The sequence below is a fragment of the Sorex fumeus genome, unplaced genomic scaffold (genome assembly GCF_029834395.1).
Source record: "Sorex fumeus unplaced genomic scaffold, SorFum_2.1 ptg000151l, whole genome shotgun sequence".
NCBI classification, from domain to species: domain Eukaryota; kingdom Metazoa; phylum Chordata; class Mammalia; order Eulipotyphla; family Soricidae; genus Sorex; species Sorex fumeus.
The window spans coordinates 4307240-4330505 of record NW_026606208.1 but is presented as its reverse complement, the minus strand read 5'-3'; the positions used below and the strand labels follow the sequence as shown (position 1 = coordinate 4330505).

The 23266-nt window shown below is 39.9% G+C and overlaps 1 protein-coding gene across 1 annotated transcript in view; it reads right to left on the bottom strand.

Annotated features, from left to right (window-relative positions):
- The window catches only part of SERPINB7 (serpin family B member 7), a 28577-nt gene extending 6000 nt beyond the window's left edge, over positions 1-22577 (bottom strand). Inside the window, exons 1-3 of the mRNA XM_056106988.1 lie at positions 22410-22577; positions 16249-16299; positions 14320-14436 (exon numbers count right to left, since the gene is read on the bottom strand). Coding sequence (XP_055962963.1) covers positions 14320-14436; positions 16249-16299; positions 22410-22577 — 336 coding nt within the window. The remainder of the gene's footprint in view (positions 1-14319; positions 14437-16248; positions 16300-22409) is intronic.
- Between the last annotated feature and the right edge of the window lie 689 nt (positions 22578-23266).

The window sequence follows — 23266 nt, the reverse complement described above, 5'->3', positions numbered from 1 at the left end:
TAACGCTTAACGTTTCTCTAAACGGATTGGGAAAGTGTGTTCCTGCTCATAAGTAATGCCCACCCTGATAGTTCTAACCACTGTTCTCTTCCCCACCAACACTTCAGCCCCTCCTAACCTGTCTCCTTTGCTGTATCACTTCTTTCCTGCTGAAAATCTTTCCGTTACTACCTGCACCGAGATGCAGTGGCAAACCCTGGAGCTGACCAGCGGAGCTCTGAGGATCTGCACGCTCCTCACCTCATTTCTAGATACTTTTCCCTTCCTGCTTTGCTTGTACCCAGTTGTACTCAGCTATTCTGAGCTGCTCTAACGTACATGCGCCCTCCCTCTCAATGCATTTGAAAGATATTTCTTCTACCTGGAAAGTCCTACAGAGACCCTTTATTCACCTTGTCCTTTAGTTCCCAGCATGGATGTCTGTTCTTCCTACAAGCCGGCCCTAGGTCCAGCCTAAGTTCTCTAACTCTCCCTTTGCTTTCGTTGTTTCACAAGCTGTTATCAGACTACATCCAGATGAAAATTTCTGAGTTCTTTACAAACAGAACGTTCTGGAAACTCAGGACCATGTTTGTCTTGCTTGTTACTGTGTTTTCATTTCCTTCAGACACATAGACCGAAGTAAGAACATTCTCACAAATGCACCATATTGTATACCAGAGGGTGGCTTTATTTTTTACTTTTTTTAAAAAAATATTCATGCCGCTCTCCACAGTGGCTGCCCCAGTTTACATTTTCACCCTCAGTGGACAAAGGTTCCCTTTCTCTGCATCCTTGCCAGTGCTTGTTGCAGCTTGTTGCCTTGACAGTGGCAATTTTAACAGGCACGTGGTGATAGCTCATGGTTTTGATTTATAGCTGCTTGATTATGAGTGATGATGAATATCTTTTCATGTGCCTGCTAGCCATCTGCACGTGTTCCTTGATGGAATATCTGTTTTGAACCTCAATTTGTGATAGATATCTCCACAGTCTATGCCTCTATATAGGTCCCATCATTTGCACTGTGATGGAAGTAACTGATACTTGCAGCAGAAAGTGAGCACCCTTCTTTAGTGGCTCAAGGCTCCCCCCACCCCCGGCCCTGCACTTCTCTCATTGAAGTACCCAGTTCTAATGATCATGTCTCAGGAATTGTTTTCAATGGAGATTGTATAAACCCTTTCTTTGTTTCATTGTATTTGGCATATGAAAGAGATTTTCCAGTATTGATCTTTTACTTTCTTACTTCACTTAGCAGGACATCCTCCAATTTCATACAAAGTGCAGCAAACTGCAAAATTTATCTTTTTCATAGTTGAGGGTCTTTGTGTTCCTAGAACGAGCAAACGCCATTGGGCTGCAGTAGCACGTGACAGGGATGAATGGAGACTTATTGGTGCCCGCTAGAGCAAATCGATGCGTAATGGAATCATCAAGTGATAGTTGAGTAGTATTCCATTGTGTGAATACACACACGCGCGCGCGCGCACACACACACACACGCACACACACACACACACATTGGATTAGTTTCTGATCTTGGCTATTATAAATAATTTTGTGATTAACATAAATGTGCATAAGTGTCCTTTCAAATTAATATGTGGGCTACCTGAATAGACGCTCAGAAGTGGAATCACTGAGTCATGTAATCTCTAGCTGCAGTTTCCTGAGAATCCTCCAAACCATTTTCCAGAGTAGGTAGCCAACTTTTTATCAGATTTCTTAATGCTAATGATTTGTATGAGTTCTTCACATATTTTGGAGACTAACCTCATGTCAGATATTGATTAGCAAATGTCTCATCCCACAGTATTCTCATTTTGAAATGGTTTTTTATTGTGCAGAAGATTCTTATTTAATGTAGTCTTTTTAATTTATTTTCTATTTTTGACTTTGCTGGGCTGGAGCGATAGCACAGCGGGTAGGGCGTTCGCCTTACAAGCGGCCAACATGGCCGACCCAAGTTCGATTCCTCTGCCCCTCTCGGAGAGCCCGGCAAGCTACCGAGAGTATTCGGTATGCCAGACACAGTAACAACAAAGTCTCCAATGGAGACGTTACTGGGCCCGCTCGAGCAAATCGACAATCAACGGGAGGGCCTTTTGACTTTGCTGTTGAAGTAGAAACCAAGAAAGCAACGTCCACGTCAAGACATTTACTCCCTGTATTTTCTTTTAGAACTTCCAAAACTGACACTCAAGTATTTATCTTATTTTGAATTAATTTTTTGTGTTTGGTGTAAAGTATTAGCTTACTTCCTGTTTGTTTGTTTGTTTGTTTGTTTTGGGGTGACACCCAACTGTGTTCAGGGATTATTCCTGGCTCTACACTTAAAAATCAATCCAAAGATTGGTTGTCTGCATGCCAGACAAATGCCCTATCCACAGTAGTTTCTCTCCGGCCCCAGTCTACTTTTAATTTTTGTGTATTATGTCACGGTTTTCCAAACAATATTTATTGTATATTGTACTTTTCTGCATGTTCTTGCCCTTTGTCATAAATTAAATGATACATATGCATATTGTTGGGTATTCTATCTGTTCCATTAATCCTTGTATCTATTTTATGGCATTATCACACTGATTTTATTATTATATATTTAGAATATAATTTGAAAGCAGAGCATATGATGCCCAGGCTTTGCTTATGTTAAATTTTTACATCTTTTACAGTCATGTCTATGTTATCCACTTATTCTTATTCTTGCTTAAGACTGCTTGTATAACTGAAACCCAAGCACAAAAATTTGTAAGTCTACAACTGTACCTCATGGTGTTTCACTAATAAAAATTAAAAAAAAAAAAGACTGCTTAAAAGGATCGATTGGTGTTGGAACATTTTATTCCTGAAAATCAATCACGAATAACTTTATAATTCGTGGTGATTCAATTAAAAAATGAATAAATAAAGTGTAAAAATAAATACTGCTTGGGGCTGGAGCCATAGCATAGTGGGTAGAGCATTTGCCTTGCACAAGGCCAACCCAGGTTCAATTCCCAGCATCTCATATGGTCCCCCGAGCACTTCCAGGAGTGATTCTTGAGTGCATGAGCCAGGAGTAACCCCCATGCATGGTCAGGTGTGACCCAAAAAGAAAAAAACTAAATAAATAAATAGATAATTACTGCTTTGGGGACCAGAATAAGTACAGTGGGTAAGGCACTTTATTTTGTTCATTTCACTAAGTAAAATGTCCTCAGGCTCCATCCATGTTGTCACAAATGGCAGAATTTAAGCTTTTTATCTTGAAAACTGGGCTGGAGCGATAGCACAGTGGGTAGGGCGTTTGCCTTGCATGGCCAACAGGTGTTCGATTCCTCCGCCCCTCTTGGAGAGCCTGGCAATCTACCGAGAGTATCTCACCTGCTCGGCAAAGCCTGGCAAGCTCCCCGTGACGTATTCGATATGCCAAACACAGTAACAATTGTCACAATAGAGACGTTACTGGGCCCGCTCGAGCAAATCGATGAACAATGGGAAGACAGATCATCTTGAAAACTATGAGAAGTCTTTCATTTTATGCTAATATATGTACACACATATGCATTTTTATCTATTCATCGTCTTCTTATCTTAGATTTTTAAAATAACATTGTAGTGATCATGGGGGCACATTTATCTATTTTTTATTAGTGCATTGTTTTGTTTGGATAAACAGAAGTGGAATTACTGGACTTCTGAATATTTTTAGTATTTTTTTTTCTTTTTTTGGTCATACCTGGCTATGCTCAGGGCTTACTCCTGGCTCTGCACTCAGGAATTACTCCTGGTAGTGCTGGGGGGGGGGGGGGGGAACAGCGTACATGGCAAGCACCCGCCCCAATGTACTATGGCTCCAGCCTTATTTTTAATGCTTTTTATACTAAAAAGTTTACCATTTTAGATTTACCTTTTGACATTTTTGATTCTAATATCTGTCTGATGCTATCTCATTATGGCTTTGATTTCCATTTCCTTTGTGATAAGTCATGATTTAATGTGCCCATTGTATGATTATTTGGTGCAATGTCTGTTTGGATCTTCTGCCTATTTTTTTTATTAGATTGGTTTTGATGTTCTTTATATGGACTGAAGCAATAGTACAGCAGGTTGGCAGTTTGCCTTGCACATGGCTGACCCGGGTTCGATTCCTCCATCCCTCTCAGAGAGCCCAGCAAGTTACTGAGTATATCCGGCCCCGAAAACAGAACCTGACAAGCTCCCCGTGGCGTATTTGATATGCCAAAAAGAGTAACAAGTCTCACAATGGAGACATTACTGTTGCCCGCTTGAGCAAATCAATGAACAACAGGAGGATAGTGCTACAGTTCTTTATATATTTTGCATATTATACGCTTGCTAGCTATTTGATTAAAAATTATCTTTTTCCGTTCAATAGGCTTCGTTTTTATTTTTATGATGGTTTCTTTCACAGTACACAGGCTTTTCCATTTGTCCTTGTATGTTTCTTTGTGGAATTTTTTTCCTTTTTGTTTTCTCTCCCATTGAAATCTATTCCTCAAAAAATAGATTCAAGGAATTTACCACGTAATTTTTCTACTATATGTTTAATAATTTCAGATCATAAATTTTTAATCCAGTTTGAATTTTTGTTTTGTTTTGTTTTGTTTTGTGGACATGCCAAGTGGAGCTCAGGGTTTATCCTAGCTCTGTACTCAGAGATCACTCTTGGCTGAGCTTTGGACCATCCGGGGTGCAAAGACTAAAACCTAGGCTAGTCGTGTGCAAGGAAAACACCCTGATACCTGTACTATCTCTCTGGCCCCTGGATTTACTTATGTGTATGGCATAATAGCCTAGTTTTACTCTTTTGCCTGTGACTTTTCAGTAATTCAACACCATATATTGAAAGACTATCTTTTCTCCATTGTATATTCTTGATTTCTTTGCCATAAATTAGTCATCCATATATTTTTTACTTTGTTTCTGGGACCTCGCTTCTTTTTCATTGATTAACATTGATTAACATTTCATTGATTAACATGAAAACATGTCTGTTTTCACCCAAAACTATGTTGTTATTAGTATTATAATTTGATAGTATAGCTTCAGACAGGGAATAGAGTATATTTATTTTTGTTATTTTTCTCCTTGTGATTGTTCTATTTGGGGATTTTTATAAATGATATAAAAATCATTTATAAAAATCCTGCTTATTCTAGTCTTTTAAAATGACATTGAAATTTTTATCAGGTTTTCTTTGAATGGATATGCTTTTTATTTTAAGTGACCTTTTTATTTAAATGTTAAATATTCCATTCCATGAGCATACAATCTTTCCATTTCTTTGTCTCTCAGTTTTTTCATAATGTCTATTCACTTTTAGTGTTCATGAGCTTGATTACATTTATTCCTAGCTATTATAGTCTGTCTCTTAAACTTCAATTTTTGTACATAAGCATTCATGTATTTTAATATTATTTAATCTGCTTTTTACTAGGAATTTTTGGGATTTCTAAGGGTTTCTATATACAAATCATCTGCAAATAGTCATAATTTATTTTCTCTCAAAGCACGTACCATTCATTTATTTTTCTTGACTAACTGATTTGGCCAGAAGTTCTAGTATCATAGTAGTATTACTGCAACCATCCCTTATTAAAATATAGACCTGAGACTACCAGGTTGAGACAAGGGAGTTCTGACTGGGTTGACTGCAAGTAATTCAGGTGGAAGGTTTGGAGCACATGTTGGTGCTAGGGAAAGTAACAGTATGTATCAAAATTATAACTGCCAGTCAACAATGGGGGAAAAGTGGGAAGAAAGGAAGGTTGGACTAAAGTTGAAAATGGGGAAGGAGAGTCATGGGAATTAAGTGGAAATGGTACGTGAGCTTCTATATCACCTTCTACATTGATATCAAACGTGAGCAGTAGTGAGGGTAGAGCAATAGTATAACGATATGGTGCTTGCCTTGCATTCAGCTGACCCAAGTCGTTTGATCCCTGACATCCCATATAGTTCCCTGAGCCCACCAAGAATGATTCCTGAGTGCAGATCCAGGAGTAAACCCTGAGCACCATCAGGTGTGATGCAAAAAACAAAACAAAATAAAACAAAACACTTCAGCATCATTGTAACTCTAAAAGTAGTAATTTTAAAAAGAAAGCGAATGTCCTTATCTTGTTATCTTAGGGGAAAGTTTTCATTTTGTTATCTTTGAGTAATAATACTAGTTCTTTATTAATTCCACACACTACTTGATTTCATTGTATAAGGTACATTCATTTCCTCTCTGTTCTGTATAGAGTATTAAAATAATTGTTAAATTTTATCAAATGCTTTTTTTGCACTTATTGGCACATCTGACAGCTTTCATTTGTTTTGCTAATGTGAGGTATCATATCAGTGATTTGCACAAGATGAAGTATTTTTAATGTCTCAGTAAAACTCAATTTTATTATGGCACATGCATGATCTTTTTTAATGTATCATTGAATTGCTTAATTTTTTGAATTGCTTAATATTTTAATGACTTTTGCATCTATGTTTATTATATTCACTGGTATGCATTATTCCCTTTTTCTGATGTCCTAGTTCATTTTAGATATTAGAGTAATACTGGCTATTTTGAAATAAATTAGGAAGTATTCCATACTCTTCAATCTGGGAGAGTATTTGAAAAGAGTATCTTACCACTTGTAGACCGAAGGGGAGAAACATAAGGAGCATCCCAGACAGACATGATGCTAACATCCCTCTCAGCAATTTTTTTCACCTTTTAAAATTGTTGATAATCTTCAAATTATAGTGAAAGGAGTACTACTTACAATCAAATAATAACTGGATGAAGTCTTATTTCTTCATTATACATGATAATTTTTAATTCCCTGTCTATTTGATGAAGAAAAATTATGTAGATTTTTTTGCTTGCATGAATTAATTGCTTTATACACTTCCTATGTCATCATTATTATTAATCATTATGATGCCAAAGGACGAGGGGACTTTTGGCCTAAAGACATAAGAGTTATCATTTTGACTCCCAAGAAATTCAGTTTGATAATCAGATAAATTAATTAACTGATGGTTAATCAGATAAGCTACTTTCCTGTTAAATTTTCCCTGTGGGAGAGATTTTGGCATTTTTTATTTATGATAATTTTATAGACATAAATCCACAATTAGTATGTGATGTTTTGGTAAAGTATAATTTATTTTGATTGTGCCTGTCCCTCTATGAAACAACCAAAAGTTTCATAGAGGCAGAAAGATCTTAAGGAACAAAGTGTTCTGTGATTTCAAGTCCCCGTAAGTATTTAGTCAACAAATATTGACTGCTATATTTCAAAGTGGAGGCTACAGATATTGCCTTAGGACATTTCTCAGTCCGCAGATTAGCTAATTATAGTGCACAGGGCTTTCTATAAGTATATAAAAGATCATAGAATTTTCCCTGGAGAAAATGAATTTTAAATGAGCCTCAGGGGCTGGAGTGATAGAACATCAGGTAGGGCATTTGCCTTTCACACAGCCAACCAGGTTCGATTCTCAGCATCCCATACGGTTCCTGAGCACCTCCAGAAGTAATTCTTGAGTGTACAGCCAGGAGTAACCCCTGTGCATCACCAGATGTGACCCAAAAAGAAAAAAGAATGAGCCTCAAAAGAAGCCACATAAGACAGTGGGAAAAGTTATAACATCAATAAACACTCTCATAGGTGTAGGAGAATCTTGGTACTTCAGATCACTGGCAAGAATTTGAATTATTTTGAAACATATAGAGAAGTAAGAAATTATATATATATACATATGTATGTGTGTATGTGTAAAATGTAGTCTTAGATTTATTACTGTCACATATGGAAGTCATAAATATACATAAAAAGAAACAAAACTAAGACTTTTGGGTTAAATTAGAATTGGAGAGATCAGGATGAATTGATGCATTTTATAATGCTAATTTAACTGTATACATTTTTAAAAACTGTGCAAGGGAAATACATGATTTTATAGCTAAAACAAAATGAAAGATATCAGGCTCGAGAGACAGTACCAAAAGTTTAAGCGCTCATCTTGCACAAGCCAGCCCAGCTTCAATCCCCAGCACCACATATGGTTCCATGAGCACTACCATAAGTGATCCCTAAGCAACACTGGATGTGTCCCTCCGCCCCAAAAAAGACAAGAAAAAAAAAGATGAGATAAAACCTTAATAGTTTCATAAATTGATAAAGTACTCAAAGATAGAGAGGTACATGTGAAATGAACACAAAATGAAATTTAAGTGGTAATTTGAGGATGAGCATATTGATATAAATTTTTAAATAAGTAAGTTTTAACAATGACAGACTGTTCACATCTCAAAAGACTTCCATCAAAGCTCTTAACAGCAAAAGAAAAATAGTTTAACAGCAGAGAAACCTAGAAGACAACATTTGAATGAAGTCATCAGAGGTAACACTAACCTGTAATGGGATAATTCAAAATCCTTTTAGAGCACAATAAGAGCACCATAATAGAAACAAAACAAAATCTATCATAGCTCTATAAAATTTGATAACAGTGTTAGCTAATAGTGTGTTGATGATCATTTAGCGACATAAAAGGGTATCAAATTGACATGTTATACACATTAAGCTTGTACAATGTTATTTATCAACTATATATCAAGACAACTAGTAAAAGAAAACCAAATCATTAAGAAACATCCAACAAACTATATTTTTGGACATTCTAAACTATAATAGACCTTAAAAAATATATTTTAAAAATGTCAAAATTATAAAAACCAAGAAAAGGCTAAGAGATTATTCTAAATTGAAGGAGATTGAAGTGATATAAGAATCAATAATGTGTGATTGTGAACTAAATACTTTTGTAATAAAGACTAATGTAAAACTCAATTGATCTGGTAGCAGTACAACAATGCTAGTTTTCTGAATTGTATGATTATATTGCTGTTACGTAGAATGTCACCATTTTAGTAATCATATCAAGTTATTCAAATGTGATAAGGTATCTCAAATAGTTCAGGCAAAAAAGAGAAAATGTGGGGCTGGAGCCATAGTACAGTGGGGAGGGTGTTTGCCCTGCACATGGCCAACCTGGCTTCGTTTCCCAGCATCCTATATGGTCCCCTGAGCACAGTCAGTGTATGAACCCGGAGTAACCCCTGTGCATTGCGGGGTGTGACCCAAAAAGCAAAGAGAGAGAGAGAGAGAGAGAGAGAATGTTATTTTAATAATACTTGCAACTTTTGTGTGAGTTTGAAGTAATTCAAATATTTTCTTATTAAAAAAGAAGATCCGATAGGTATTCACCAATGAAATTTATTTTTAGGAAAAAGGAAAAACTGAATCATTCCCTGAAAGTAAGCAAGAGACAGAGAGCTGGGATGAGGAAAGAGGGAGTGTTAAGAATCGGCACATTCACACCTGAGGACAGAGATGTGTGTGGCTTGGAGGTGGGAGGAAGAATGTTATGGAGCTTGGGAAACTTGAATAGTCAAGGAACTATAGACTCTCCAAGTAGATCATCTCTTCCAGGGAGAGTGAAAATGGAAGACACTTCAGGGATGAGCTCTAAAGAACATAAAATATTAGAGATGAGTAGAGGAACATAGATAAGGAAGACTAAAAGGAAACAAAGGACAAGGTAGCCCAGAAACCAATACCGTGAAAACCAGAAGGGAAGAAAGTCCCAAGGAGCATCAAGTAGTGCTGAGTACAGATAAAATAAAGATTCAAGTTTTTATGGCTCGGAACTTTATCAATATTAACCTTGATAAAGGCAGTTTTGGGAGAAGGAGCTAGAGGCCAAACTGCAACTGCTGTGGAAGGAAAGAAGGTGAAAAATAAGATAGTATGCTCCATACATTGGAAAATATAGCACAGCGAGTAAGGCATTTGCCTTGCACACGGCCGACCCGGGCTCGATTCCGGGGTCCCTCTCAGAGAGCCCCTCAAGCTACTGAGAATATCCCACCAGCACGACAAAGCCTGGCAAGCTCCCCGTGTGGCTTATTCGATATGCCAAAAACAGTAACAACAAGTCTCATAATGGAGACATTACTGGTTCTCACTTGAGCAAATCTATGAACAACGGGATAACAGTGCTACAGTGCTATCGTCAGGGTAATAAAAACAGAAACATAGGATAGATTTCAAAAGAAAAAAATCTTTAGAAAAATGTGTGTTTAGAGCGAATGTATGCGCTATTAAAAGCAGGCAGTAGAGTGGGGATTAAATAAGGAGAGAAGTAAAAGCAAGAGATAATGTGTAGGATAACACTGTTTTGTCCTTCCTGCATAGCCTCGGGTAGGTTAGGTTTGTTGGGTTGCTCCCATCACAGTGCTCTCATTCCTCTGTGTTTATTTGTAGCTTCTTTGTGCTCTGTTTGATGTAGGCAGGAAGATAGGGAAAGGCCCTTGGTGATGAAACTTGAATTAACAAAGTTTCATGGAAGAAGAATTCTAGGACTGATCCACCTTGTGGATACAGAAAACAAAGACCTGATAATACCATCCCCAGACCCTAAAGATATGGGCCTCCTCCCCATGAAATTCCTCCTTTTCGAAGGTTCTTCGAACCTCCCTTTCAATCCGGTTAACTCCAGCGACCCAGCCCCAAGGAGATTCCAGAACATTCTGAGTCAGAAGTATCTATAAGAGCCAGCTCAAGAGCCCATTTGGGGCTCTCTCCACCCTCGGAGAAGCCTGGGTTCTCTCTGGACGCATTACTCTCTCTCTCTTACTCTCCATCCCCCCACTCATCTGCTTATCCTTTTCTCTCCCTCTCCAAAAGCCTCCAAATAAAATCTGTTACTTCATTGCTCGTCTACTCCTGAAATTCTTTTCTGCGAGCGAGACAAGAACCCTAGAAACTCCGGGTAAGGCTTGGGACTGGTCTCTCCTTTCCTGCAAAGAGCAAATTCTCTCCCCAACTTGAGTCCATGGCTCCCCAAGTAATCGGGTGGCGGGGATAAACTCCCGTGCCAAGAAGACCAAGCGGACTTCAGGTGTGGCTTGACGGCCACCTTGTGGGGCTGGCGGGGCTTAGGCTCTTGCAGAGCAGGTGCTCACTGCAGACTTTACCAATCCTAGCCTACCCAGAGACTCGGGTGGCAGAGGCGGAGTGAGAGAAAGTGATCATCTTTCTCTCCTCCCGACTCTTGTGAGCCACCCATGGGGTCCACCGACATCATGTTGACTTGTAAATACTGTTTTTTCTCTTCTCCCTAAGTCCTTTGCATAGTTTATTCAGAGCAATGTCCTTTTTGTATGGACACAAGACATGCTTTTGTAATGTGACTCTCAGTGATAATTTCAATTCCTGGGCATCTGCTTTCTCAACTCAGTTGCACTCAGTTCCTAGTGCCCCCAAAGCAGGGTCCCAACGAGGGACTGGATGGAACCAGGGCAAGCAGGTAAGGCATGTGCTACCCTGGCATCGAGATGCGCCTGGACAAAGCGCCATAATGCCTAACTATAAGTTAAGAGCTTGGTCATGGACAAATGCTGTCATGATCCAAAAAGTAAGAACTAGATTTGGACCCTGCTAGGGTTAGGAATGATTAATCTGGCCTGAGCTCTGTAGTCTGTCTGTGGCAAGATGTTCCCAGGAGAGCTGCCCTACAAGTCTCAATGTCATCTCTTACTGTGTCCATGCAAAAATAGCTAGTATTGATATGTTGATATTTATTGAACTGAGGAAAAGAGAAAAACACCTTAGGAGGTATTTTGCCCTTGGGCAGTCAGGAAGGGCTTTAGAAAACTTTTTAGATGGGCCCTCAGGAAGGGCTTTCTTATGTTGATTTGGCTACCTGACTGGGTGGAGTGTCAGCCCAGACTGCAAGGGGATTGGAGAGACAAGAGAGCTGGAGAGAGGAGAGAGCAGGGCTGCAAGATGGACCACGGAGAGACTAGCAAGGGGAACAAGTGCTTGAGAGAACCATAACATAAATTTTTTCTATGGGATAAAGTTCTGGTAATTAACTGCTGCTAAGATCAACCAGCCTGGCGCTCATCTCTTCCTACATCTGCCCTTAGCCAACAGCCTTCCCGATCCAGGCCATACAGAGCAGCTCTAGGTCACCGAACGCTGGCGGTAAGATAGAGCCGTCCAGAGAGCCAGCAAACACACAACCTTCTGCGTGCATAGTTTTTTACAATAATGTAGTCACAGAATGGGAGTGTAGATTTTAGAAGTGGAAGAGTTCTGGGTATTGATGAGTTTCAGGGTATGTCTTGAGTATCAGTTACTAAAAGAAGTATCAGTTACTAAAAGAAGTATCAGTTACTAAAAGAAGAAAAAGAGCAAGAAACTGTGAGAAAGGAAGCTGAAACATCTACAGGGGCAATGAAGTTACCCAAAAGGTGACAGGGTTGAAGAATATATGGAGGTCTGATCCAGTGACTATTGTCATGGATTGGAGCAAAAAGGAAAGAACAAAATAACAAAGATTGTGATGAAGTATTTGATAATAGTATGCTTTTTGTAAAGACAATTTATACATTGTTAGAGTCTTCTCATAATAATTTTGAGTTATCATGAATAAATTTATCCATAACAGATGTGAGTGTAAAAAGTTTATAAAAACAAAATATATAAAAACATAAATTATTTTTGAACTTATTTGAATGATGGAAAATAATTGATGATAACCAAATTTTTATCAAATTTTTAGAATCATTAACTTGTGTTTTGGAGGGAAATTTTTCAATGTCTTTATTTTCCATGTTTTTAATCACACCTCAAAAATGGAAATTTGGTATAGGTAGTAGGATAAGAGACACGTAACTTTACTTATAACAGCCAATCAGGGTCCGAGTAAGGGGAGCAGGTCCTAGGGACAGAGGGAAGTTGACACTGGTGGTGGAATTGGTGTCAGAACACTTCTGCCTGAAACACTAAGGTAAGGTAAAAAGGTAAAGGCCCTCCCGTTGATCGTCGATTTGCTCGAGCGGGCCCAGTAACGTCTCCATTGGAGACTTTGTTGTTACTGTGTTTGGCATATCGAATACTCTCGGTAGCTTGCCGGGCTCTCCACTATTATGAATAATTTTGTGATCACAGCACCTTAATAAAAAATAAATTTTAAATCAGCCAGGATTAGAGTTCAAAATACTGGGTGCAAGATTTGCATGTAGGAGAACTTAGGTTGATTTGGGGTCCACATGGTCCCCAAAACACTACTGGGAGCAACCCCTGAGCATAAAACTGACGGTAGACCCCAAGCACCACCATGTGTGACCAAAAATTAAAGAATCTGAGTAAACAATAAGACTAAATAAAATAATTGGCTGACCCTACAGAGACACACTTACAGGCACAGGAATAAAGAAATCAAGTGTTGAGCTGAACATCCAGGGATGTCTCTATAAACTCCTGTGGGGTTCTCTTGGGATGACTGAAAACTCAGGTGACTTAATGCTTCATGATTGACAAGTTGCAAAAGGACTTGGGAGGGTCAAAGAATTTGAGTGGGTGATGACAGAAGAAACAATGGTGGTGGGTGGAACACAGAGAGCTGGCAAAGACACAAGTGGAGATTAGCCCATATAAGGCTCCGTGACAGAGCGTGTTAGTAGTCTACGAAGAGAAGAACTGGGAGAGAGAGCAAACTGTCAGTAGAGTGGGCACAGTGCCTGCTTGAAGGATACTACCCAGCTGCTGCTGTGGTCAGTGATAAACATGTGTTCTCGGGTAGGAGCATCTGGAGTGAGTTCTGCATCACTCTGGTTTACTGGTGCGCAAGCTCTGTGTTCAGTGATCAACACAAACACTCTTATCAAATTACTAAACTGAGCTTGCTGACCTCAAGGGAACCCACCCCACCTCTGTGCCAAGGCTGAGAAGCTCCTCTGTAAATGGCAGGATGTACCTGGCTTTGTCTCCAACTAGAAACTTTTCAACCGGTGAAAAAAATAATAATACCAATAATAATAATAACTGCTGGAAGGAGAGATAAAAAAGCATGAGTTAGAAGAAAGGGAATGAAGAAGTAGGACCAAGTCTACCGCAGTGGGCTCCAACCTCAGAGGGAAAGAAGATAAACTCTTTCCTATTATCCAAGAGCAATCCTAAATCAGCCACTGGTTCCTGCCATTCTAATCCCACCTTTAATCCCACCCCGACATCACTGCCAGGGGACTTCTCTCTGGGACCTGTCTGCGTGATGACCTGGATATGTACGATACTTCCGTGAAGAAACCAGGCATACTTTGAGAAACGGGGTGATGGCATTTTGAAACCCCAGGCACATAATTCATAGTGGCAAAAGGGAGAAAAATTATGCCTGTGTGGCTAAAAATAAAGGGTACAGACTTTTCTGTAAATGATGAGGTGAGAAATAGAGTAAAAATAACCTTCTAACATGGGAGACTGCACTTACCTTATGAAAGTCAAACACTTTTTCTGCAAAAAGACCATTGGCGATGCGGAGATCATAATATTTGTGGGATGAGTTTATATCATAGAGAACCTTTTTCAGTTGAGACTGGAGTCCTGCCTGTTATTTCAAATTTAAAATATATATTAAAATCTGTTCTTGAACTGCAAAGATATGCTAAGAGCTGAGCACATGCTTTGCGTGCTGAGGTCTGGATTCTATCCTGGATACTGTATGGTTTCCCCAAGCACCAACAGGAATGACCCCAAAGCTGGGAATACCCCTCAAGCACCCTAAAAGATGAAAAATTGAGTCTCAAAAAGCAGCAAACAATGTTACCTAAATTTGTGACCTCTCACTTTTTCCCATAGTAGTGTCTGCTAGGAAAAGCTAATTCAAGGACTTGCTGAAATAAAAATAATGAATTTTAAATTTGTTACCAGAATACTATTAATTTGACTAATAGTGTGGACGAGTTAATTTTACCAATATAAGCTAGCTATGAACATCAAAGAATAAAGCAAAGCTCATGGTCTGTTTTCTTGCTAAAATCTGGCCAACACACCAGTAAAATATTGGTAAACTTACAATTCATGAGCTGGATTTTATAGTCTCTGAGTCTTGGCCGTTGATGGGATTACACAGCGCCAAGGACATCTTATCAGGACATCTTTTTATGACATCTTATTATCTCATTCCTACTTTGGACAAACTTGCAGGCTACCGAATGTAGTCTGCCCACAGGGCAGAGTCTGGCAAACTCCCCGTGGCGTACCCAATATGCCAAATACCAGTAACAATGATGGGTCTCATTCTCCTAAAGAGCCTTGAATATAATCTCAGGGCTAGGATGAAGGAGACGTTACTGGGGCCTGCTCGAGGCAATCGACGAATAACAGGATGATGAATGAATGAATGAATTACAATTCGTGAGTTTGCTATCAAATATTGTATTTGAGAACCTGGGAAAGTCTCAGCAACTTAGGACACCTGGGCAGCCCCCAGTCATTGCAACAACAATGATAGCAACGAAGGAAAGTGGTGGAAACGTTTTAATTTTATTGCATGTGGGATATGCATAATGAGCTCTCAATCATTATTTTTAAAGGACGGAGAGAAAAAGTTAAAAATTAAATTTAAAAAAAACATGATGACTTCTCGCTATCTGTATTGCAAATCATAATGCCTAAAAGTAGAAAGTAACGTGGAAAGTGCCTGACATAGAGGCAGGGGGTGGGGTGGGGAGGGGGTGTTGAGAGGGAAACTGGGGACATTGATGGTGGGAAATGTACAATAGTGGAGGGATGGGAGTTCAATCATTGTACGGCTGAAACTCAATCATGAAAATCATGAAAGTTTTGTAACCGTATCTCATGGTGATTCAAAAATGAATGAATTAATTAAATTTAAAAATAACAAAATAAATCCTCCCAGGATGGGAGAAGCATGCTGAAAGTAGACTATAGACCAAACATGATTGCCACTCAATGCCTCTTTTGCAAACCACAACACCCAAAAGGAGACAGAGAACAGAGGGGAATGCCCTGCCACAGAGGGAGGGGGGATGGGGGGCTGTGGGTGGGAGGGATACTGGGATCTGTGGTGGTGGAAAATGGGCACTGGTGGAGGGATGGGTATTTGATCATTATATAATTGAAACCCAAGCACAAAATATGTAAGTCTACAATTGTGCCTCATGGTGTCTCACTAATAAAAATTAAAAAAATAATAATAACAAAATAAGGATGGTGAGTACTGGACATGTGTTTCAGAGCATAAGTCTGGCATGTGTGAGATCTCTGACATGAAACACCGGAACCACAAAAAAAAGGTAAAAGAGTCGATAGCATTATTGACACTCAATTGGTGACCTGTTCATTTTTCTAAGGATCGTCTCACAGTCTCTTTTCCAGAAGAGCATATTGTCCTTACCTGAGTATTAGAAGAGTTTCCACGTCCTGAAATGGGATTAAAGTGGAGCATCTGTAGAATGAGAAAGGAAGTTAGCAGCTCATGGGGACAAAGAAATAAGGCACATGGCATCCTTGGAGTCGGTCCCAGTTGTATCCCTAACATTCCATGGTTCCCTGAGCATCACTAGGTACAGCCCTTGAGACCTCTGAGCACTGGTGGGTAGAGCCCTCCAGCAGGACCCTTAGAACTCATGAGCAGCACATGGAAGCCCCTCCTTCTCTCTTTCTCTCTCTGTCTCTCTGTCTCTCTCTCTCTCTTTCTCTCTCCTTTCTCCCTATTCCCAAAAAATGCAGTTAGAGAATGAGGAGCTGCCACTTCATTACTAAGAGTAAGTTTGGAGTGTTTATTCATTAGCACACAGAGAAGGTAGGACTAGACAAGGCTGTGAGGGCTATCTGGCTGCAACATCTCACACCACTGATCTCCAGAGTTGACTCAGCTGCTCTGGCAGGCTAGGTAGTTATCCCTTACTCCTTCACCCCTCCATGTGCGTTCCTGTCAAGCTGCTTGGAAGGGCGGCCTTCCACAAAAAGAGATGGGCCGGTCTTCTGTTGAGGGTAAATGAGTGGCTGGGCTCCCCTGCTAGAACCTCCCAACAAGCTCTCAAGGTCCTGATTGACTTGACTGATATACAGATTGTTCATGAGGAAGGCACACAGACTGGGAGAGTTTGTAAGTAAATAGGTACAGAATGAAATGCGTTTGATTATTTTAGTTTGGTCATTCAAGAGCAGCAATTTATAATTATTTACAAATTAAATCTGGAAAAGGATTAAAAGGAGGAGAATTGTTAGGTGAAAATTTTGCATAGTCAAACAGGAGGCAAAGACGGGTGCTGTGTAGGCACCAAGGTTTTCTATGCTTGGAAAAAGAGTTAAAAATGGAATATCTAGGAAATTTTACATATAAACCAAATTGAAACTTGAGGGCTGAAGTTTATGCTCCTGGAATTGATTAAAATTAAAAGGTTTTAGTTGTTTTCTTTCAAAAGTATGGTTCTCATATTTCCATTACTTCATCAATGACTCCCAGGCTGGGTCTTGACTTTCCTACTACTCTCTATCAATTCTCACTGGGTTCTTATTTCTATAGGACCTGAATGCAAATGACTCTTCTATTATGGAGAGATAGAATGTGTATGGCATATAGGCAGTCACTTACGCAACTATTCAAGGCAAACTGAATTTGTGCCATCCCACCCCACCCCTCCAGCATAGATAAACAATACACTGTGCCAACCCAGAGTTCGTGCAACTTACATTCCTCCGACCAAATGTATGAAAGTTCTAATAAAAGTGTCAGATGATGGAGGTTTATGTTGATGACCCTGTTGTGGCTCCAAAAATCTCAGTGATTGGATTTTCCATTAGCTTCTGGACTTTGGGGGACCCATTTGTGCTTATGTTTGAATTTTGCCATGTCAGTAAGGAATTGGAGCAAAGACCAAGGATGAAAGACTTTTCTAACCTGGCTGAAGAGATTTGGGGAGGGCTTTAAGGAAACTAGACAAGGTGGCTACCAGTGCTTCTGTGAAAAACTTTTAACTCCACAGCTTCAGCTACCTCACTAATAGCAACTTCTTTAGATCTGATCTTAATTGGTCACAGAGATATGAAACCTACCTCAATTTCTATTCACAGCTTCTTAATCTAAAATAATAATTCACACGAGATGAGGTGAGACCTTAGGCAAAATGAATTTGAGATATGAATTAGGGGTCAATTTAAAATTTACCATTGGGGTCCTCGCAGGCATCAAGACATCACGCTGGACACAGCCCAGGTGTCATTTGTTTCTCTCCCAGCTCCATGCTATTGTGGAGAATGAAAACTGTAAGTCACCTCCCTCATTGTGTCCTGAGCCAAGCATGAATGCTTCCAATGTCCTAAAGAATGTGTTCATTATCTCTTCCCAATGGATAGAAAGAGGAGGCACTGCATAGACTCAAGTCTTAAGCAATTGTCTTCAAAGTTTTAAAGTCAATTTGTTGTCATTAAGTAACACTCTCACCATGGGTAAATGCTCCTTTAGCCTCCTTCCATGAGTGAACAATGAAGTGCTAGCATGTCATTAGAAAGTTCAACAAGGAACATCCACTTCAATGGAATTGCTTATTTTGTTATAAGAAGAGGAGGAAAGAACAGCATGAGTCTACATCACTCTCATTTATTTTCATTCTTACTCCTTTGCAATACTGATGCTAGAAAATAGACGATGCTTCTCTCTCAGTGTCTCCAGAATGGAAATAGAAGGTGTTGCCCCCGGAAGTCATTGCCTCCCTGAGAGAGTGTGAGAGAGCACCAGTCGCCATCAGCCCGTGTCCACCAATCTTGAATTTGGGTGATCCTTTGTCTCTTTCTTTCCTAAAATGAGAGTCTTAGGGTGGGAGGGTCCAGTTCCAGATTTTTGAAACTGGTGAGGGAGGAATAATTAACCAAATAAGACATAAGTATCAAAAATTATATTGATCCTTGGGCTATTCTATTTTGAATAAGATACAAATAGTTTTGTGGAAAAATCTTTTGAATGATGGTTTGCTCTCCAGAATTCTAACTCTTTCCCTCTTATTTCAAATTATTCCCATATCATGATGATTATTTTAAGTGCCTCTGGCAAAACCCAATATCGCTTTAGAAAATACAAAGTTGTATAACTGTCAAATAGTATTGTGATATGAAACCATGGTGTAGAAAAAATATTTGACACGTTCCAGTGGAAATGCTACATGAGAGAAAAGAAAGGGGAGGATAATATTAAAGCTTCTTATATAAAAAGAAGATAAAATGCAATAATATTAAATATTTTTAAATGCTTGAGCTGAACATGTGATCTTGTACATAAATATGGATTCCCCACCGCACTCCACAGGAGAGGAGGTTCCATGGAGTTTTAAGTTCATTTACTCTCCCACCTGCCAGTTCTGGACTTTAATACCACTATCTAATACTATCTTGATAATATTATTGGTAAAGAAACAAGGACCTCATAGTGTATAGCTGAGCCTCCTCAGACTCAGGAAAAGTCAAGACAAAACCAGAAGATCTTGTCAGAAAGGAAAGATGGTGAAGAGTCCTATTGAAGTATTGCTTTAAAATGACACATTTATAGAGCTTTCTCCTAATCTCAAAGGGATCATTGATCTGAGCATCAAAATGTAAGAGACTAGCAGTCCATAGTGATACTTAAAGAAAAGCATCTTATGGAGAAGCTAGAAATCTCATTGAAATGGGTTCAGGCTGGGTTTCTCTCTAATATACACACATTATATACAATATGAGTTGTCAAGGACCAGGTTACAGTGAGACATTAACTGGGCTAGTACGGGAGGGAAGCTGAAAATTCATTTCTGAAAGGATAATTTTCAGAGGAATGAACATTTGTACAAATAGTTGAAAAACAAACAAACAAACACTGTCCTCCCGTTGTTCATCAATTTGCTCTAGTGGGCCCAGTAACGTCTCCATAGTGAGACTTGTTGTTACTGTATTTGGCATACTGAATACATCATGGGTATCTTGCCAGGCTTGGCCGTGCAGGTGAGATACTCTCGGTAGCTTACTGGGCTCTCTGAGAGGGGCATAGGAATCAAACCCGGCTCGGCCAGGCTGGCTGTACGCAAGGCAAACGCCCTACTGCTGTGCTATCGCTCCAGCCCCTCAAGTAGTTGAAAAAATTTTAAATTAAAAAAATATTTAACTATAGTTGCGTTTTTTATTCTCTTGTGTGGTTCCTATAGGAATTTGTAATAACAGAAGTTACATGTAGTAATCAATGGTAAGAAGGAGCAGGATTTAATAGGGTGTCAACTCATGGAGTCATTATTACCCACCTTCTGTGAACTTTCACCCTGGTCTACCAGACCTTTACATGGTAGAAAAGTGTTAGAAAATGCCACAGACAACAGCCTAGAAATCATTTAATAGTAAATAGCTGTATCTTTTTTTAGTGCCAAAGTGCCATTATTGGTATGAGCCCTATGCATTTTGTGCCACAGACTGAAGGGACCATTTTAAAGTGATTCATAAAGGAACCACTTTAAAACGTTTTCAATCGCATACCATCGAAGAAATCCCTTAGTTTATAGGTGAGGACTCTGAGTCCCACAAAGATGAACTAATGCTCCTAAGGTTAGGATTTAGATCTAATCTAACTCCCAGTGCTCTATCTCTAAACAGTTGCCTCACTTAGCTGTAAGAAAGACATGTATTTTTATGAATGAATTCATCCCTTTATATTAGCTGCTAGATTTTTTTCAAAGGCTCTACATTTATCAAAATACTGGCTTTATTTCAACAATCATACACTTTGTACTGTTTCAGCTTGTAATTTTAAATAAAAGGTGTTCCACTCTAGGGGTAAAGGCAGCTCAGATGGAGAAGGGAGCACCAAATAAAGGGTGCTGGGAAGATCCGCCCAGGACAGGAGAAGCATGCTGAAAGTAGACTCTAGACCGAACATGATTGCCACCCAATGCCTCTTATGCAAACCACAGCACCCAAAAGGAGAGAACAAAAGGGAGTGCCCTGCCACAGAGGCAGGGTAGAATGGGGGATGGGGGGTGGGAGGGATAGTGAGATTGGTAGGAGTGGAGAATGGGCACTGGTGGTGGGATGGGTACTCGATTATTGTATAACTGAAACCCAAGCACAAAAACTTGTAAGTCTACAACTGTATCTCATGGTGATTCACAAATAAATAAATAAAGTAAAAGGTGTTCAATGTGAGGTGTTGGAGGGAGAGTGATTCTGTCTTGCAGGTTATATTTGAAAGTTTCTGGAGATAAACTTGCTTGCTATAACTGGAGAGAGACATCAATGGTACTTAAAGGGGGGAAAGTCAAGAACTCTAACAAAGTTCAAACAATACAGACCACAGCCCCCAACACAAAGATTTGTCTGAGCCTAAGTGTCAATAGAGTGAGGGGTAGAAGCCCTGCTTAGAATCCTCTCACTCCGTTTGGATTGTAGCTCTGCCATTCACTATCAGAGAGAAGGACTGACGCCCCTTTTACCCATTGGAGTTATTACCTACTCCAGCGTATGAATTCAAGCTAAGGTAAGACTCACAGAGTCATCCCAGAGCCGGACTCTGAGCTGGTTGTCAGTGGTTGGTTATTCAGGAGCTTAAGTGTGAAATGCTCAGTGACCTGGACTAGTGAACCACTCCAGTTCTTGAGAAAATGGCACCCTAAGACTCTAGTCACAGAGATATATTATGCAATATATCTACGTGATATATCTAACTATATTATCTATGCAAATAATTCTCCATGAGTCCTTGGGTGAGATGGTTACACCAGGGTCTCTCAGGCCAGCTCTCATCTATGAACTAAAATAAGGAGAGGCATTTGTGAGTAGAAAGAGACACAAGGTCTGCAGATGGAGCTGGGACCTGCTATGTGGCCTATTAGCTCCCGGGGGAGGAAAGCCTGACCCGTCACTGGCTACGCTGTCTGATTCAGGGACATGCACAGGTGAGTTCATAAGCATTTTGAATTTGGTGTGGGCGACACTGTGATGAGGACCCAGGCAGGCAACTCTCTGCAATTGCTAATATGTCATTGGTGTCCATGTCTCCTAAATTGCACCTAAACTGGGACTTCATTAGCCTCTCCTTTGACTTCTTTCTCATCCACATGTCTTAGGCAGTGATCCCTGCTTTCATGTGCACCTGGAGAGTTTATTTAAAAAATAAAACACATTGCTGGTCCTGGGAAAATATTTCTGACTCATTTGAATCTGGAGTAAAGCCCAAACTTTTACATCTCAACAGATTCTCCAGGTGTTGCTGCTGCCTCCGTAGGAAACGCTTGGGAAAATATTATGCTGTAAATCCATGACTAATTAAGGGTCTATTCCTTGGGAGCCACTGGTGTCACATGCATAGATCCATTCATTGATTCAACCAGCTTCAAGCCAGAGCTGGTGGAACTCAAGAATGAGGATCCGAGGACTGTGGGCGGGGAGACCAGCACCTAAATACCGAAGAACTGAGCCCAACAGTACTAAAGGTATGTGTTATCATTTCCAGGGACCATTGGAGTAAGGCTCTAGGGGAAAAACAATTTGCTGTCATGCCGAGTGCCTGAAGCCATGGGCGGTGGCACCTCCACAACTGACCTTATCAATCTGGGCAGCACAATCGCCTCGCGCGCCCAGCCGGACCAGGGCCAGGGCAGTGAAGATGCTCAGAGAAGAGAAGAAGACGTTTCCAGTGCCCTGGTTATTGTCCATCTCTCGGAACAGGTTGAAGCAAAATTCTGCATTTGCTGCAGCAAGGGAGGCCATTGTGGAAGGGAGTGCAGCCTATAGGACAAGAAGGAAACGAAATGAGTATCGAAGCATTATCTGTCAGAACTAGGCTTTCAATATTCATTGACTTTTTTGGCTCACACCCGGCAATACACAGGGATTACTCCTGGCTTTGTACTCAGGAATTACTCCTGTCGATGCTCGGGGGACCATGTGGGATGCTGGGAATCGAACCCGGGTCTGTCAAGTGCAAGGGAAACACCCTACCCGCTGTGCTATTGCTCCAGCCCCTATTCATTGACTTTTAAAGGTGAAGTTCCATTTCTTCTGCCTTGGCTCTAGCCAACAACGTAGAGTGATGAGATACCGTTTATGGGGGCAATACACCTCTTACATCCCTGTGAAACTGTCTTTTCTAGCAGGCCTGATAAGAGTCTTTTCTACATTGACATTCTTCAGAGCAATATCTCTGCGTTTCTGCCAGGGGGCTCAGACTCGTAGCCAGGACTCATCTGCCCTTCCCCTTGATGCTATGTCTGTCTTCGGCACTTTTACAGCTTCATTTATGCATCTAGAGACAATGACTACATGCTATTACCCCTATCTACACTGTTACATATATATGTGATATGCTATTATTCCATTATTCATACTCTCAAATCACCCTGTGTTTGTAAGCTTAAATAGAGTGAAATACTACTTACAATCAAATTAATATTACATTC